The 19407-nt window shown below is 43.1% G+C and overlaps 2 protein-coding genes across 5 annotated transcripts; both read right to left on the bottom strand.

The window, feature by feature from the left end:
- Positions 1-468: 468 nt before the first annotated feature.
- Positions 469-18978, bottom strand: prrc1 (proline-rich coiled-coil 1). 4 transcript variants are annotated; one of them, XR_013963468.1, is made up of 10 exons: positions 18958-18978; positions 17866-17968; positions 16470-16835; positions 15067-15212; positions 13827-13929; positions 10505-10668; positions 6110-6213; positions 5268-5370; positions 1866-4694; positions 469-1760 (listed from the first exon to the last, which is right to left on the bottom strand). XR_013963468.1 is itself a non-coding variant. In XM_080756340.1 (9 exons), exons 2-9 carry the CDS (start codon positions 17945-17947, stop codon positions 4482-4484), a joined length of 1281 nt encoding a protein of 426 aa, XP_080612466.1. In that variant the 5' UTR covers positions 17948-17968; positions 18958-18978; the 3' UTR covers positions 469-4481. The 4 variants fall into 4 exon arrangements, 3 of the variants coding, with proteins under 3 accessions (XP_080612466.1, XP_080612468.1, XP_080612467.1); XM_080756340.1 differs by having other exon boundaries at positions 469-4694; XM_080756342.1 differs by having other exon boundaries at positions 469-4694; positions 15067-15209.
- Positions 8821-9123, bottom strand: LOC308309449 (NADH dehydrogenase [ubiquinone] 1 alpha subcomplex subunit 2-like; the record flags this gene model as incomplete). Its single annotated transcript, XM_080755293.1, has 1 exon — positions 8821-9123. The coding sequence occupies one exon, from the start codon at positions 9121-9123 to the stop codon at positions 8821-8823; it is 303 nt and encodes a 100-aa protein (XP_080611419.1).
- Positions 18979-19407: the final 429 nt, after the last annotated feature.

Here is a 19407-nt window from a genome sequence, read left to right as displayed (position 1 = left end):
TATGTCAAGACTATAGTCCTGTGGGAATAGGGCTTAAGACTAAAAAGAAAAGGTGTTTAAAGCAAATATGTACGACTGCACTTAAATATGTTTGCTGTTATTGCATTGTCATAAACAAACTCTGACATGTTTCAGCATGCCTCATCATCGTCACATAGTGACAACAACAAACCATGCTTTTGGCCATTCATATTCGTCAAAGCTGAACTAGCATTTTCAAATGGATGTAGTGGAGTAAAAGTACAATATTTGACTCTGAGATGTAGTGGAGTAGTAAAAGTAAAAGCATTGAATATTGTCAAGTACAAATTCCTCAAAGTTTTCACTTAAGTACAGTACTTAGTTACTTTCCACAACTGTTAAGTGTTCAACTATTCGACATGCACTGCCGTCCGCCATCATTTTAGTGTAAATGCGCACACACGTGCAGGGGTGTGCAGTTAACACAAAGCACAAAACACAGTATGATGGCAGTATGAAAAGTATTTTACTTGCGTATTAAAGGCACATTTAGGAGTAAAGAGCTGCATCACAAGCTTTTCTTTCTTTACACTGAACACAGAACACAAATCCTGATATCTTAAAAAACAATGACAAAGTAGACTGGCATTTGTCGGACATAATTTTGAGCATCTATCCCTGAAGAATGGTGCAGTATTTAGCTACATTTATGGTATATATGATGTATGGCTGCCCAATTAGCCTCTAGGGCTGGGATGATAATAATTTAACGTGATAAATAAAAAACACTCATAGTAGTCGTATCGTGGAGATTTTAATTTGTTGAGAAATTGTCCTGCGTCATACACTAGGATGAATTGGCGTTTGGCTTCAAATTCAGCACCACTTAAACCCTCTCTGCTTGATAAAATGGACCGGTAAAGAGCGCTTTTGGTAGGCCCTTATTTTATACAAAAATCAATTCCTCCAAAATAGCAGATCTACAAGCTCACAATGCGTTTCTTGTAGATCTGCTATTTTTGTCGAACATTACCCCTCAGAATAGGGATGCTGGGGGTTCAAGAGGTTAACAAAAGTGCCGTTTTACGTTTTGATTATCGTGATAATATCATCAATCGCAATTATTTTTAGCCACAATAATCGTGACATGTCATTTTGATATCGTCCCATCCCTAGTAGCCTCTGCGTCTCATTTGTAGGCTGTGGACACGACTACCAGTGACATCATCATCGTTGGGGATTCCGAGCGAATAGAAACTACAGTATCTCTCTTCCTAGAAAGTTAGCATAGTGAAATAGAAGCCATAGTTCTTGAATCAATACAATTATATATATATACACTGTATATGTTTGGCTTGAAACTTGTTGTAAATTACTTGTTAGCACTGAGGATGTCATTGCAGGAAAATTGATGACATTAGAGTTAGGTTTCTGAACTGTCCACAGGCCCCCTCTGAGATACAGAGTGAGTAGACAGGTTTCTGAACTGTCCACAGCCCTCCTCTGAGATACAGAGTGAGTAGACAGGTTTCTGAACTGTCCACAGCCCTCCTCTGAGACAGAGTAGGCAGGTTTCTGAACTGTCCACAGCCCTCCTCTGAGATACAGAGTGAGTAGACAGGTTTCTGAACTGTCCAAAGCCCTCCTCTGAGACAGACATAATTTAGTGAGGATGAATTGATAGGCTGAAAATGGGTGAAGCGCACCTTTAACAGGAAACCAGGACAAATGCCTTGCCTTCCAAATCAATGTGTGGAAGGCCAATTCTGCCTGGGAATGACGCCTGAATTGAGTCGTGACTTCCACCAAGTAAACAATCTTACAATTCTTATATAAAGCCAAAACTTTGGAGTTTAAACCTTTAATAGAATTGTGGCATATATACTGTAGTCACGACCTCAGACTTCAGGCCATTTTGACGTTATTCAGCGGGGGAAAGGCGCTCAAGTACAAACGTTTGGCGAATAGACGTGTGACGCGAAACACAAGAATAATGTTGGTGTTTTGAAATAAGTTGAGAGTGAGATATGCAATACACGTCTGTGTCGTATGACACAGACGTGTAGGCTTTAAAAACCCAGCTACAATTAACCGAGGAAAAATAATCCTTCAGTCCATACACTTCCATACAGTCAGCATTCATTAGCACAGATAGTTACTTTATTTGACGGAAATAATCAGACAAACTAATCATACAATATTTTACAGGCCGTGATGCGCTGCAGTGCCGAGCGATTACTTTTTCTCTTTACTCGACGTGTTGAGTTGGGTTTTCAGACTAACAATGGGGGTGCTAAATGTTATGAATGCACAGCTTTCCAGACTCATTTATAGGACGTCGCAGTCATATGCAGTGTTGATTTTGACAGAAACTTTTGGTTTAGCTTTAGTCATAGTCTTTTGAATAGAAGTTGTTGTCATATTTTAGTCACCTTTTAGTTGACAGTTGATTTATTCGACTAAAATTAATTGGCGGAAATAGCAGATCTACGATCAGGTCTGTGACACCCACGAGCACCCATGATGACTTAGGTGTCTAAGTTCTACTGGATCTCTTCTCCGCTAGTCCCTTCCTAACATTTGAGTCTAGTTTTTAATTGACAACATTGGCAATATATTATTTATATAGTTTAATTCATCATAGCTTCTTCAGTGAAAAAAGGTTGACGGACATTTTTCGTTATAGTTTTAGAAATCAACTCAACACTTCTTCGTAAGACCAAGTAATGTGATAGTAGAGAAAATGGCTGTGAGCTTGTACTGCAGATAGTATTTTTTCTACTAAAGTGTGTCTGTGGGTTTTATAAATATAGAACCAAAGAAAGAATATGAACAAGAGCTGTGACTAAATGATACATTGATGGAGACTTCCGCTTCCGCCCAGATGGAGTAGTCGCATGATTAAGTGCTCCGTCTAAGTTTTATCATTTATTCAAGTTTGTTTTGACCAAAACTGCCACTTTTATGTCAAACTACACGTGCAACTAGTTAAAGTAAATGATACATTGATTGAACACAGAATATAATTGTTTCAGTTTTACAGTTGTTGTTACAGTTTTAGACATCCGCCAAACAGTGATGATACTATGTCATTTCTGTCAGGCTAGGCGCGTTATACTGCCCTCTACAGTCAACAGCACACACAGCTTGTAGATTTCTAAGTAAGTCGACCGTACTACACTACAGAATCACAGGGGAGATCTCGGGTGAACCATATTCTAATATTTCTAACGATTGAAGCGATCTTTACAATCAGTTGTCAGACAACTGAAAAAGAAAATGCATCGCTCAGCACTGTTCGGCATATCACTGTTCTTCCTCCACCATCCCGCAAAATCTAGAATCATATTTTAGATACATTTTCGAGTGATGATGTCTTTGTGCTTAGGTATTGGCAGGAATGAACTCAATCTTAGTGTCTGGTGTCCGTTTCATTGACCACTTTAACGCCGACATCCCGATTCTGGGAATGTTCCAAATGAAACATTGTTCAAAAACATTTCCCAAATGTTTCAAAGAATCTTAAGCTCACTATGCATTGCGATGCAACATGCTATGTGGTTTAGATCTGCAATTCTTTGAAAAACATTTGACACATTTTGATTTGTCATATTTATTTTTTGGAGGGGGGCTTAAACATGGTTTAGGTTACATTTTCTTTGTTAAAATAAGTTTTAAATAGTTCTCTGGGAGTAATCATAGCTATAGAGTGTTTGTTCAGTAACAGGGCTCTCCACATCTCCTTAGTAAATAGAAAACTTTCAGGTCAAGATACCACTTTTATCCAAATCACAAATAGGATAAATCCCACTACCAGAATCAGAGAGGCAACATCACTGTGTGTGTCAGCTCATCACAGGCTGACCAGCACTCCACCTGCCTCCACATTTGCCACAGACTCTTGATCACTGTCTATGATCTAGGCTTATTATCCTGCCCTCAATGTCTTCACATATTGTACAGTTAATAATATAAAACACATTATTCAGGAACATTTCAGCCACCTCTTTTGCCCATTAGGCCCACTCTACATACTGTAACGCCAAGGCCGAATGCCGGTCGAGCTTCTAGTAAGTGGAATTGGTAGTGATGAAACAAACAAATGAGCAGACAGAAATGAGAAATGGAACACTAAAAAAGCTTATATAAATCTGTGTGGGGTTGTCTGAGTTTGTTATCCCGACCTGAAAATTATATTTTCTGTTTACAAAAGATCTGGAGAGACCGGGAGTACTGAACAAACACAATGATTACTATCTGAATATAGAGCTATTTAACACTTACTTTAACAAAAATATCACCTAACACCAGCTTTAAGAGGTGAATTCGCTTCAGGCCCTGAAGCCTGCATCGCTCCGCAGACGCAAATTAAACACCGCGCGACAAAATGTGCAATCGGCTTTTCATTACGCTGACCAAGGGCGGAGAGCGGGGGGCAATCCCGCCGAACAGCCGTCCTAACCCCTCCCCTACCTGCTTCAATCCGACACACATAATATGTAATATATTATTATTATCGCTCACAGGCTCCCCCTGGAGGACAGCTGCTGCTTGTACATCCCGGCCAGGGCCATGGCGGCGCCGTGCACCATGCGCTGGTGGCTCACGCCCGTCAGCGCCTGCTGCCAGTCGGCCCGCACCACGTTGGGCAGGCTGCGCTCCAGCACCTCCCCCACAGTCACCTGCAAGCCTGACCAGCGCAGGCTGTAGTCAGCCGGTGTCATGGACTGAGCCTGAAAAACATGTTGGACTAGATGTAGCAAATGTTCTCACAAACAATTATTTGGAAATTGCATGTGCAATGTTTTGTTATATATTGTGAATATGTAGGGGCTTGAGTGGTTAAAGGAGCGATGCTAGCACTCAGGTGTCGCAGTGGTACAGTTCATTGCATTGAAGGTCCAAGCCACCTGACAGGGGGAGTTTCCCTGGTTGGATGTAGCGCATGGAAGGAAGTCAAGGAAGGAACATGTTATTCCAACAAGTTCATTTCCCCTCCATCAGGTACCCTGGCTGGCCAGGGGGAGGCAGTATAGAGACCAGGATTACTGAATGTTTTTTATGAGGGTACCTACCCTAGGGGACACGGGGAGAACACGCAAACTCCACACAAAAAGGCCCTTTTCGCCAACCCCACCTCGGGTATGGGCACTGATGACGCGGATGTGAGAGCACGCCCCCAGCGGGACTCAAACGAGGGACCTTCTAGCTGTGAGGCGACAGCGCTACCGTCTGCGCCACCGTGCCCCCAACATTGTACCTGTACTCTTTCAATGCTAGAGGATTAGTTTATAAGAACATTGTACCTGTTGAATATATTCCAGTGCTACAGGAGTGGTCTGTGTGAAGGTTTCGATGTAAACGCCAAGGCCCGGGTCTTCCAGGACAAGACAGCCCATGTCAAACCACCTGCGTAGAGCGACGGAACAACTTAGCATTAATCCCATTCCATCAACATTAGCCCCCAGAAAAATGTATTATTATGAGCGTTGTGAGCTTGTAAAGTTGTAAAGTTTCAGAAAATAAATAACAGAACTTCTTTTAAGGGGTTCCCTGGCACAAAATCTTTTCAGATGTGGGTCTGCGGCCAAATACATATCAAAGTGTGGGCCCTTTTGATTGAATACTGTATTACTCATGAATGTAAACAGCTTGTGTGAGTCGTGGACGTGGTACACTAAAGGCCCACGCATTCTCCAGTTATAGGTGATAACCTTTAACCTACTCAGTACTCACCTAAACGGTGAGGATGGTTAGTAAAAACAGAGAGATGTGTTGAGGTGAGCGGTGAGTTTCTTAGTGACTTCACAACATTTCGACACAAACTGGAGTATGCGTGGACCTTAAGGCTACTTTCCCCAGGAAGTAGCCTTAAGGTCCACACATACTCCAGTTTTTGTCGACTGCATAATAAGTGAACGTTTTTAAATAAAATCTTTGCTTCTGGGCGGTCCCTGGAACAACATATTTACAGATGGGGGTCGGTGGCCAAATACATATAATTGTTGGGGACCTTGACATGAAATAGTTTGAAAACCATTGATTTAAACCTTTTCAGAAAACTGTCATGATTTACAAGAAATGTGTAGAATCTGGTCTCAGTCCTATATGGGTTAATGGAAGCTGTGTGCGTTTTGTTTCCGCTCACTTGTCGGGGAAGAGCTCAGCGATGAAGTTCTCCACAGACACCACGGGCTGCTTGGCGTGAATGGCGTTGGTTCTCCTCAGGCTGTTGATGCGCTCCTGAGCTCCCTGGTGGACGGACAGGGCAACAGCAGTTTTAGTGTTAATGCTGCGTTCACATGGCCAGATCTTCTGAAAATGAGCCCTCCCTGAAGTTCTTATATAAGATCTTTTGTAAATTACTTTTGGGATTCTTTTCAAACACTTAAGCCTTATTTCATACTTTGTCATGAAACAGAACCAACAAGCTAGACATGCTATTTTTGAAGGTTTTCTAACTAACCAGTAAGACTCCTGCCCTAAAGGCGCACTGGCCATATATGGAGGGTGTCTTGGGTGTACAGGTCAGATCAACATATGGAAAGGTCAGCTCCACATATGGCGATCTAAGGGTGGCAGTGTTTTGAGTGTACAGGGTTTGATGCGGGCCCGGTGGGGTCAGGCCTTAATTTTCGTGTTGAGAACGTCTAGAGTTTAAATGGACGGGTATTAGTCAAAAGGGAGACATCGAAGAGGAAGGATGGATGGGGAAGGATCAACATGTGGAATGTCAGAACAAGTTCTGACATATATTCATATACTAATATTGATGACATCAGGGATCTCCATATATGGGTTTAATTGCAACAGCAGGTTGCATTTACTATGATGTCAAGCGATGTTACGAAGACCTGGGCACCATATATCGGGGCTTTCCCCATGTATGGGGATTTTGAGTGATACAATGGCAGGAAATACACGATTCAACCCCCTTATGGCTATTGACGTAATGAGTAAAAAATCCCTCATTAGTTACCCTTGACGTATATGACGTAATCGCTTTATTCCCTATAATCGGGGGCTTAATGTAGCAAAATGTAGAAACCTTTAGCTTGTTTGGCCGATGTAATCTACCTAAAACCAGCGGAAATCCTCGCGTACACGCACGCACGCGGTCTTTATGTGCATCACTGAGTGAAAAGCGATATTTGGGCTTGATTAGCTTGATGATAGCTTAGCATCCCGGAACATCTGACTGTGTAACACAGTGCAGAAAGCTAGCGGATGTTGTGATCAGCTGACCGTAAATGACATCGCCAGATTCCCTCTATTCGGTCAAAATCAGCATAATGGTGAAGTTACCGCCACCATCAGGACTCAGTGTCTAATACTATAGGATTACCGTGTTAGAATGAGATAGTGTATATGTCACAGATTTTTCTATTGGCATTAAAATGATGAATTAAACATATGAATAGTGCAGGTAGAAGGCACAATCCACTGTTAATTAGGGTGGCCATAAGAGGGTAAACTGCAACTATTTCCGCTATTTTGTAACATTTTTGGAAAGGAAAAATATATATAAAAGAATATTAAACGTGTCAGTGATCTCTTTTTTGCCACCGTAGGTCACAGTTACTATGAAAACCTGCATTTCCCGTCAGTCGTGTCACGCCTCCATATATGGTCACGCATAAAAATGATAATTAGTAGATAATCATACGGTCATCCTCAAAAGTTTAGGACACCAGTTATATAGACAGAGCATGGAATATCTGTCAAGGAGGTGAAGTAATGACGTAATGATTACGTCAAATGGATAGAGAGAGACATACAGTAGTAGAGTGAGTCTTCATGTCTCCCGCTCTATGACAGAGAGAGACAGACTTAGACAAAAACACACAATCAAATGCTGGAGCGCTAACACCGCTCATAAACTGTCTAGAGAACAGGGTGAAATGCAGGAACATCAAGATGAGCCTGGGGACTCGTTTGGAGGCAGCTGTGAAGAAGAATATCTATCGAACATGATTCCAGCACCTTCCATCAGTGCCATCACAATGCCACCCATGGATGCAGAGACAGCCATGGCTGTTGGTCCACTCCTTGCAGCAAGGATGGCTCCGGTCATGGCCCCGCTCGCAATTTTGTTCAAGGAATCCTCCTTCTTTCTCACTCGTGCGAGACCACAGTCGACCACACTGAAGAGGCCTCCCCATACAGCAAACTGACCTCCCGTAAGTGGGACTCTGGTCCTGATGGACGTGAAGCTACCGATCATTCTGTTTCTCATCCCTGAACCCTTTGATAGAAGATGATGATGGCCCCCAGTGCGAAGAAGGCCCCACAATCGTATACGATCCTCCAGGGGCATGGCGCACTTTCGTCCATTTCTTTCTTGAGCTTAGCTTGTCCTGCTCGAACCCCTCCTATCTTCACCTTATATACAGTATATATATATATATATATATAGGGAGCTCATGGTCTGACATCACACACACAATACAAATGGTGGACAGTATAACCAGTAAAATGCCTGAGGGCGAGAAGCGACGCGTGCACGCATCCGCCTGGGTGACAGACAGCAGACTGCAGGGGCTTTGGCATGGGGGTCAGGTCAACATGGTATGGATTATGTACTGGCCATATATGGAGCGTGTCTTGCCACATGACATCACATTTAGTGCTCTAAACAAACATTAGAAATGTCCATAGAGTCGGATGCCACATGATGTAATTTCTGAAAGCCAGATGTAAGGGGCTAGCGCCCCTCAAAAAGACTGAATGGCTGCACCGCCTATGTGATGTTTCGGGAGGGAGGTGGGTGGGGGGTTAGTGTATCAAATTGGGTTTATTGACCATGAGTACAACACATAATTATTAGAGTTCAGGGATGGGGGGCAGAGTGAGGTGAGGTCAAGGTTTGGACTTGACCACTGTCTCCAGTGCTCTGGCTACCTGTTCCGCTGTCATGTTGTCCAACACGACACTCCTTTCCTTCCCGAAGTCGTACCTAGCCCAGAGTTTGGCTTCCACTCCGGAACACTCCCTGATCAGGATGGGAAACTCCGGATTGGCCTTTTTCAACGTCACATAGTGCCGTTCCACAAAGTTCCTGGCTCCCTGGCTGGCGACGCCGGTCTGACACAAATGGAGACGGATCTCTCGGAGGCTCTTGGCCAGGTCGGAGCCGATGGCCCTCACTACGGCGGCGGCCATGCTGGATGTTTGGCTCTCTTGACGCACCTTACTCGATGAGTCGCTACAGAGACCCTGTCGGTTATACCAGGCTAGCCGGCAGCGACGCTTGTACCATCACGATGAGGTCACAATGAAGTGAGCCATGCCCAAATATGGAATTTTGGGTTAGCCTTGTCCAAATATGGAGGTCTGCATTTTGGGGGAATGGATTACACAAGTCTCTAATATTATTGAGGGGCACTAGCCCCTCCAATGCATGGCTTTCCGAAATTTCGTCATGTGGCAGCCAAGTCTATGGACTTGTTTGTTTGTAGCCTTTTTAACAAAAAACATTTGCCAGCCAAGTTTGTTTAGGGCAGTTGTGATGTAATTTGTTTGCCAGCCAAGTCTATGGAATTGAATGTTTGTTGTAAATGACAACGTAAGATGCCATCTAGCTGATATAAATACTGCCCTCACTGTCCCCCTCACTTTTATTTTTAAATAATGCACCACAATGCGAGTGCCTGAACAAGACGAGCACCAAAACCAGTGGCAACAGGATCATCCGTGCTGCTCTGTCATCTCCTCTAGCAAACTAAATGTCCACCAACGTCAGTAAACACTGGCATATTGTTTTTCGCAAACGCTGCCCTCAAAAGGCATTTGTCTCATGATCCAACATGGGTGGTTTTCTAAGGACCCCTGTGAGGTCTGAATGTCCACCTACCCCCCCAATCCCCCCTCCACCACATTACAGCATCTCCCATTCCTGTTTGTTCCCTCTGGAACCAGGCACTTCTAAATGATATGACTGTCAACGCCGGTGTCACTTGCACTTGCACAACCAAGACATTCTATAGTCCACACGACACGAGCATTCCATATCAAAGGTGCGATGTGATGCAGTATAGATGCAGGGATTCCTGCAGACTGCAGAAATGTTTTGTGAAAATAATATTTGGTGAATATAAAGTAATTACGAAGCCTAAAAGGCAAACAGAAATATACTGTAAATTGTAACGTTCCAATGTTCCTTATAAGCAAGACGCTGAACCCCAAATTTCTCCCGGTGTGCAGGTTGGTGCCTCCGCCATCGGTTCATGAATGTGTGTGTGTGAATGGGTGAATCTAATGCAGTGCTGCATGATTCTTGCTCAAATGTAAATCTCAATTTTTTAGATCACGATTCTCACATGATTCTCATCTTTCCCCTGAAAATATATTGTCTTTAGTCTGTAGTTGCAACTAAGATGAATTGGACAGTCAACTAGTGCTGCATGATTCTTGCTCAAATTTTGAAATGAGATTGCATAGGTGTCTGTCTATCTAGATCTCTAATGTAATGCACAATCATTGAAAAGCGTCTTTGATAAAGGGCAAGGCGCTATAGAAATGCACCATTTGCCACACACACTACCTTGACGCCGGCAGCATAGCCCACAGGTTGGGGGGCGATGTTGGACACTCCGGGGTCTCCCGTCACCATCGCCATGCCAAACACTTCCTGGAACGCTGCCCTCACAGCGTCCACCACGCTCTCCTTGTCCGACGTCACCACAATGTCCACGTCTCCGCCGGATTCTGGAAACACACGGCCGCACAGTCACTGTATTATAGACGTTGGTATTATAGACTCTGGAAACACACGGCCGCACAGTCACTGTATTATAGACGTTGGTATTATAGACTCTGGAAACACGGCCGCACAGTCACTGTATTATAGACGTTGGTATTATAGACTCTGGAAACACACGGCCGCACAGTCACTGTATTATAGACGTTGGTATTATAGACTCTGGAAACACACGGCCGCACAGTCACTGTATTATAGACGTTGGTATTATAGACTCTGGAAACACACGGCCGCACAGGCACTGTATTATAGACGTTGGTATTATAGACGTTGGTATTATAGACTCTGGAAACACACGGCCGCACAGTCACTGTATTATAGACGTTGGTATTATAGACTCTGGAAACACACGGCCGCACAGGCACTGTATTATAGACGTTGGTATTATAGACGTTGGTATTATAGACTCTGGAAACACACGGCCGCACAGTCACTGTATTATAGACGGACTCTGGAAACACACGGCCGCACAGTCACTGTATTATAGACGTTGCTCACGTCACAGCAGCCACGGATAGATGGATTACTTGCCCAAGGATTTATCTACTCTGATTCATAAAGGAAGTGATTCATTGGATAAGAGAGTCCCAGTTGTACTGAATATTTGACTGTATGTGCATTAGGGGTTTAAGCAACTAGTCGACTAGTAAATCCACTAGTTGACCTCGTTGGTACTACTAGTTGACTAGTTGATAAGAAAAGAAAAGAAAAAGTTTTGTTTTTGTAGGCCTCAAGATCGGCTAGAATGCTAGATTATAGTCACCAATGTACACAGTTTTTAAATGTACAAATACTATAAAAAAATCAGACCCGTCTGAACTGAAGTGAGTGGTACTGTCCTGTCCTGTCCTGTACTGTACTAGCCCTCCTCCCTGGCCTGTGTGTTAGGCTGTGCAACAATGACACTTGGGCCCTTTCCCAATTACTCCCTTCTCCATGGCCCTTAGCCCTTCCCCTTGCTGATGCGCGTTCACGTGAGGAGGAAGGGTTTTCTCAATTCTCTTTGGAGCTAGGGCGAGGGCGAGGGGTAGAATCCCCTTCGTTTGAATGGATATCGCGACGGGACTTAAAACGGAGGGACTTCACAGAGGGCGAAAGGCAGATGAGGTAAGAAGCCTTTTTTGTCCTTTATTATGGAAAAATATGATAATAACCAATATTATTTGAATGCATTAACAATCTGCATCGCCAAAAATATCGCAATCTCTAGCAAAGGTTAACGTTACCTCACGTGAACTAACGATATGCTACGGCGTTGCATTCATACAACATTACCCATTCAATTGGCGCCGTATCGGCACTTTATTCTTTTTTATTTATCGCCGGTGCCCCGGTGATACAACTCGGATGCAAGCTAGCTTAACTGGCAGTCCGACCCCCCAGACCACGATACGTCAACATTCTGCAGTTTTGGAGCTCTTAAAAGCCGTGAAATAGCCTACTGTACCTACATAACGCTGTCGCTGCATAACGGCTACTTGGTGCAGTGATAGCTGGTATGGTTTTATCATGACCAATGTTATGCTAGCTAATCCCCACAAGTTGCAAAAGTTACATATAACTAATTAGCAATGGTGTTGTTTTTTTCCCCCAGGCAAACCAGCTATGGAACAGACTGCAAGCTGCTGTACAGACTGTAGGCTACATTGGATGGAGATGAATCACTATGGCATTTTCATTGTCCTAAATGTTGTTGAATTTGAAACATTGTCAATCATATCATATGTAGCATACCACGACTTGTCATAGGACATGATAGAAAATTACTCTGTTCTTTAATGATATTAAAACCAATGAAAACAGTGACCACAGCCCCTTCTTTCTATACTGTAAATTGTTTTTCCTTTTTCTAACCCTGTATATGATATATCTGTACCCATTCTATACAAACTGCTAATACAATAATCAATTAATCAGGTACAACTGTTGAGCAGGTGTCAGAATGAGCTATATCTAGCTGAATTACATTCTGGTGGGCTACCAAGATGAGACAAAATTACAACATATTTATTTCATCATAACCACAGCAATGTTATATTTACGTTCCATCTCTTCTCCCAAAATAGCCGATCTACAGGTTTCCAAAGTGGGTTATGGGGACCCCCAGGGGGTTCCAGGGGGTCCCCAGCTAAATGATAGTTTGTAACCAAATGGACCATTTGTACACTCTCAGAGTTAATTAACATTGATTTTACAATATAAATTGGGGGTCCCAGAGACAGAAATGCCATCAAATGGGGGTCCATGGACTAATGCATGTCACACTGGCGGTCCGTGACACTGCTAGATTCGTAAAAATCTATGGGGTCCCTGGCATATCTCTTCAAATGGGGGTCTGTGGGCTAATTAGTGTTAATTTGGGGGTCCTTGACATCAGCTTGCAGATCAGCTATTTTCTGAGAACAGGTTGTATATCAATATCTACAAGGGACGTTCAATATTTAGGGACGTTCGTTAGGGGGATGATTTATCCCCCTACCCCTTGACACTCATTATGTAGGGACAAGGGGAAGGGGCAAGGGCTGAGGGGTAGGGTTAAAAATTGGGAAAGGGCCTTGGTGCTGAACAAGTTATAGACAGACAGACCCAGGGACCCAGGAACAGACCCAGGGACACACATAGCTGTCTGAGTGGTTGCACCAATCAAAAACGACTTACTAATCGACTAGTAAACTAGGCAACTACTCAACTAGTGAAAATCACTAGAAGTGAAAGCCCTAATGTGCATCTATAGTTTCATGGTTATTGTGGTGTGCTGCTTTCTTCTTTCAGGTCACGGGGGCAACAGCTCCACCAGAGAGCTCCAGACTTCCCTCTCCAGAGCAACATTAGCAATTAGGCAGATATTGGAGATATACACCCTCCAACTCATCCTTGTCTCCCCCCAGCGGGACATGCATCGAGGACCTCCCTAGGGTTACGCTCGAGAGGCATCCTAACCAGATGCCCGAACCACCTAAGTTGACTCCTTTCCAAGCGAAGAAACAGCGACTCTACTCCGAGTCTGTCCCGTGTCACTGAATTTCTCACCATATCTCTAAGGGAGAAGCCAGCCACCCGTCTGAGAAAACTCATTTCGGCCCCTTGTTAAAAAAAACAGACTTACTGATGTAGGGGGCCATGCCAGGGTCCAGAGTGGTGATCATGGACTCGACAGAGTGTTTGGTCTTGTCCAGGACTGTCTTCACCATGGGATTCCCTGCCACTCCCTGCAAACACACAATGCGCATGTGAGTGAGTGTACGGTATGTGAATGTGGTGTGTGTGTGTGTGCGTCTGTACAATTATGTGTATGTATGTTATATACAAGCTCCCCATAATTGCAGTCAGAACTGCAGACTTACTCCCAATTTCCCGCCCTAATCTGAAAACTCACCTCTTCGGACAACTCCACTTTACCTTATAATTGGTCCTCACTAATGTTCATGATAAAATACCACATTCTTTTCCTACTCAGTCCGTCTCATAGGAGGGCTGTGGGCAGTTCAGAAACGTGTCCACCAGTGACACAGGCAGATTTTAACATTTTTTATTATCGTGAGAACGATGGCTTCCTGCTACTTTTCACGAATAAAAACCCTTCTGTTCGCTTGGATTCCCCATCGATGATGTCGCTGGTGGACGGGTTTCTGAACTGCCCACAGAGAGTCTTAAAACTTGTGGCATTTTATCACATTAGTGAGGATCAATTATATGAAGATAGGTTGAAAAGTGATTGAGTGTTTTGTAATAATAATCCAAAGTAACTAAAGTTTTCAAATAAATGTTATTAGTTACTTTCCACCACTGCCCCCTTAGAAACTTGGTCTAGTTATGACGAGCATGCAGACTTACAGTACCACGGTCATTTTGTTCATGTTTTTGTTACTTAGGTTTGTTTTTCTAGACAACAATGTTAAAATCGAGATTAGAAGGTTATTTAGACAGATTGTTTTACATCATGTGGTACTATAAGGTCAGCCTTGTTAACTGGAAAAACAATCTTCAGAATTAGCAAAAGTTATTTTCGTCACCCATTTAAAGACTCCCTTTTCGTGAATCTGAACAAATTACAATCAATTAAATCTATTCCAATCGCAATCATCGCATGCTAATAATTTGCTTCTAAATTGAAGTTGAACTTTGTGTTTTTTCATAAATAAAAGCCCTACTTGATCATACTACTACAGAGTCACACAAAAGCATCAAAAGTAGCAGATCCGCAAGCTGAAAACGCTGCGTGAAGCGGTGCGTTCTGAGCGTGTAGATTTGCTACTTTTGATGAATTTGAATCCCGAAAGGTTTTGGACATATGCGGTTTCCAACAGGCCAGAGACAATTACATAAGCAATAAATTGCTTTTTTACCTTGATAAAGCCCCAGATTCCGCCCCCTGTGCTGGGGTCTGCAGACATCCGAGGGTCCTCTGCATTCTCAGGGAAGGTGATGGGTGAGCTGTCCAAGCCTCCAGACATCACCGGCTGCTGGGTCAACGGGTTGGACACCAAGCCTGCTGGACAAGTGTGGAAAGCCATAAGTAAATTTAAGGCAGAATAAATATTAAAGCTTAATTTATATGGCACCTTTCGAAACAAAGTGCTTCACAGAGAGTAAAAACTAAAACAATACACACCATAAACAATAATAGTAATGATACAGAGAATAACGTATGCATTGAAAACGAGATGATTCACCTCAAGGGGTTATTCCCAATGAAGAATTTCAAACATAAAACAAGCAATATGCAGAAATGCAGTAGGACATAATGGTTTAAAAGCAGCTTTATAGAAGAGTTTTCAGGAGTTATTTGAAACGGGAGACGGACTCTGCAAGCCTGATCCCTAGAGGGAGGGTATTCCAGAGGTAACAAGATGACTCGCCCAGTTTCTGTTTTCCTCCCAGAATTTTCCCCAGTGAGGGGTGGGAGAGGCTGGACAGCAGACGGCTGGACTTTGAACTATAAGCTTTCATGACAGCAGACAGCCTAAGTACAAATATGATTTATGAAAAGCTACTACAGTAAAGTCTGTTCACAGAAGTAGTTGTAGGATATGTGGGGATTATCTGACGAGGTACCATTTGAGTGGGCAAAACCTTACATAGTCATATACTAAATAATACTAAATTGTTAGGGTCAATATAAGTCAAATAATATAGCCTTTCCACAGGAGTATCTTTTCATATTTTTCCAAAAAGAATACAAACAGCCGATAGCATATTACAAAGTTATCCCCCTCACTGGTGAAAATTCCAGGAGGAAAAACGGGCAAGCACCGGGGCAAGTCATCCAGTATTCATTCCAGAGAGTCAGGGATCTGAAAGCAAAGGCCCGGGCGCCTTTCGTTTTCAACTTGGAAATTGGGATTTTTAGGAGAGTCTGAAGATCTCAAGTTGTGCTTTGGGACATATGGCTTGAGTAGGTCGGAGATGTAGGATACTAGGATGGGGCCAGACCAGAGATGGCCTTAAAAGTTAATAATACGATTGTAAATGCATCATCGGAGGCATTCCCCGAGCTAATAGAAACTACAGCCTTTGTCTTACCGGAAAGTGCTGAAATAGAAGCCATTGTTCTAGAATCAAAAACATTTTTTTATTTGAAATTTGAAATTACCACTGAAGAAAGATGTCATTGGCTGATTGGCATGTTTCTGAACTGCCCTCATCTGAGACACAGAGTGAGTAGACAGAAATGGTGCCAGCTTATAACGAGCATTAGTGAGGACCAATTATATCATCCGCTGCTAATTTATCTTGAGTAAGTTCTTACCTGACATCTGGGGGGAGTTGGCGATCGTGGGCATCAGCGGGCTCTGCGGCGTGCGCCCGGCGTGCCCTCTTGTGATGTCATACCCGGCGCTCATGGAGAAGGATTTGGGGGGCCCCGTCGGAGGGGCGGACGTGACGAGGCTGGAGGGCGGGGCGCCGACGGACGAGGCCATATAAGGGGCGAGCGCCGAAAAGGGGGCATGTGGACCCGCATGGGGTCCGGTGGCGATGGACAGGGAGCCGAGATGGGACGTGAGCTGGACGGCAGTGGCGGCTGGGGAGACGAGAGGGGCCAGAGGGGGCGGGGAGGCCGTGAAGTGGCTGGGCGGGAGGGGACTGGAAACAGAGGGGCTGTCGCTGGAAAGATCTAGAACAGAGAGAAAGGACGCATTCAGTCAAACAAGACAAGATCTAGGGTAAGGTAAGTGCTATTTGTTTGTTGAAATAAGTGTTAAATAGCTCTATATTCTATTTTTTTATACATTTCCAAGTTTACAGACGAGAAAGACATTCTGCTAGTACTCTGTTAGAGTTTGTTCAAGAACAGGAGTCTCTTCAGCTCTTTATTAATCAGGAAATGAATTTTCAGGTGGAGATACCAATTGTATCCAATGAGGAGAGTGACGTCGCACAGGACACAGATGAAACAAGTAATAACATAAAGAAATGAGCAGACAAAATTGGAACTGGAACACTATAAAAATGAAGCCGATTAATGGGTACTCTCTCTCCTGACGTTCTGAAAACTGGCAACCCACCAGAAAATGTAGTTTCTGTTTATTAAAGAGCCCTGTTAATGAACATACTCTTATAGAATCAGAATATAATGCTTTAACCTTTTAACAAAAAGTGAAAATAATTTTTGTTTGAACCAAAACACATCATAGCTTGCTTAAACTGCATAACAGCACTTTTCACTAATTCAAATTCAAAATCTATTTCAGATGGGGGTCCGTGACCAAATCAATGTGGGGGACTGGGGGTCCTTGCCGTGTTGATTTTGATGGCAACCTTTTATTTAATTTTAGTCGTGGTCTTTTGAATAAATATTTATTCAATTTAGTTATACATCATATTTTAGCCATCTGAAATGTTTTAGTCTTACTTTAGTTTTTGATTGAATTACTATATTAGAACAGTAACAGCTGAGACGTGTTGTACTATTTTCAGAGTGCAACACCCGAGCGCAACCAAACATGAAATGACTTGTCATTTAGTTCTACTGGGACTCTTCTCCACTAGTCTCTCCCTAAAATATAATATATATTTAGGCTTAGTTCTAGTCATCATAGCTTCGTTTTTATTTCGTTTTCGTCAGTGAAAAAAGGCAGTCGACAAACATTATACGTCAACAAAATCAACACTGGGTCCTTGACATGATAGATGCTTTATAATACCGATAGCGAGTGGAGCGTCCACACCAGGGGGAGGGGTCGGGGTGTTGGGTGGGGGGGTCTCAATTCCACTCTCCTCCATCATCGTATCAGCTTTCGGTACCTGCTTTTAATAGAAGAATGGATTAAATCACCTTCCAATACATATCCCCTTCATCAATCACCTTCCAATGTATATAGAGTATGAATATGCCTAAATTAATAAATACAGACAAAAAAGGAGGTGGTGTAGATTGTTTGCAGTGGATTTCTTTTCTAAATGTTGACAACAGCATATGACATCAACCATCTATAGAAATTATGTACAGATGTGCTCAGATTGTAATCAGTGATTTTCACACATTTATCAACTAAACTGTTTGTTTCCTCTTTCCTGTCAGTTACTGATGTCCACAAAGATTGTAACAGGGCATATTTTCAGTTATGTCCTCATCTGTCCTACTATGATGAATTAGGGCTGCATGATATTAGGAAAACATGCAATGACATTGTTGACTATCGCCATGGTGATGATGTGATTTGCAATAAATATAACATTTATTGCAGTTCAAGCTGTCAGCCCATCTATGAATGGGCAGACATTCTCTAGTAAATGACACACACACACACACACACACACACACACACACACGGTGTTGAAAGCACATTAGCTTAGTGTGAAATGTTACACCCACACACACACACACACACACACACACACACTAGGCTAAGAAATGTCATATAAGTATTTCACTACATCTCTCTCTCTCTCTCACAGTCACACACACACACACACACACACACACACACACACACACACACACACACACACACACACACACACACACACACCCTATGGTGTTGAAAGCACATTAGCTCAGTGTGAAATGTTACACACACACACACACACACACACACACACACACACACTAGGCTAAGAAATGTCATAGAAGTATTTCACTACATCTCTCTCTCTCACACACACACACACACACACACACACACACACACACACACACACACACACACACACACACACACACACACACACAGTATTGTAATTTGTAATAAGGGTAACGTTGGGAGAAGATGATAAACTGAGGAGACTGAACTTACCTTGCTTGCAGCTTGGAGATGGGCGCCTTCCGATGACGTCACACAGTGCCACGTACCACCACGTCGCGGTGGCTAGGATGTGTGTTACGTCAGTGTCGACTCCTTGTTTTCGTTTTATTTTTTATTCCCGTGATGCTGCGTGGTGGAATTTTTTGTTTGGTGGTTTGGCGACACCTAGTGGTAAAATACTTAAGCTCATATCCTCTCTACCTCTAAACCTAATAAATGTGTGGTTACTTTAACAGACAGCCACTCAAGGTGAAAACCGTGAAATTAAAGCCATATTTGTTTCAGGTTTATAAGCAAAAATACCTGAAAGTACAGTACTTGAGTAAATGTACTTGGTTACATTACACCTTGGTTGTGAGAGTGGCGACACTGGCGAGTGACATGACCGTGATACTGACATAGGCCTACTGGTGTAGGTGTTTGTGGTGTCTCCCCATCTCT

Source organism: Protomyctophum bolini, assembly GCF_963924005.1.
Source record: "Protomyctophum bolini genome assembly, chromosome: 22".
NCBI lineage: Eukaryota > Metazoa > Chordata > Actinopteri > Myctophiformes > Myctophidae > Protomyctophum > Protomyctophum bolini.
Note: the sequence above shows the minus strand (reverse complement) of the source record. Positions and strands in the feature narration are given on the sequence as shown.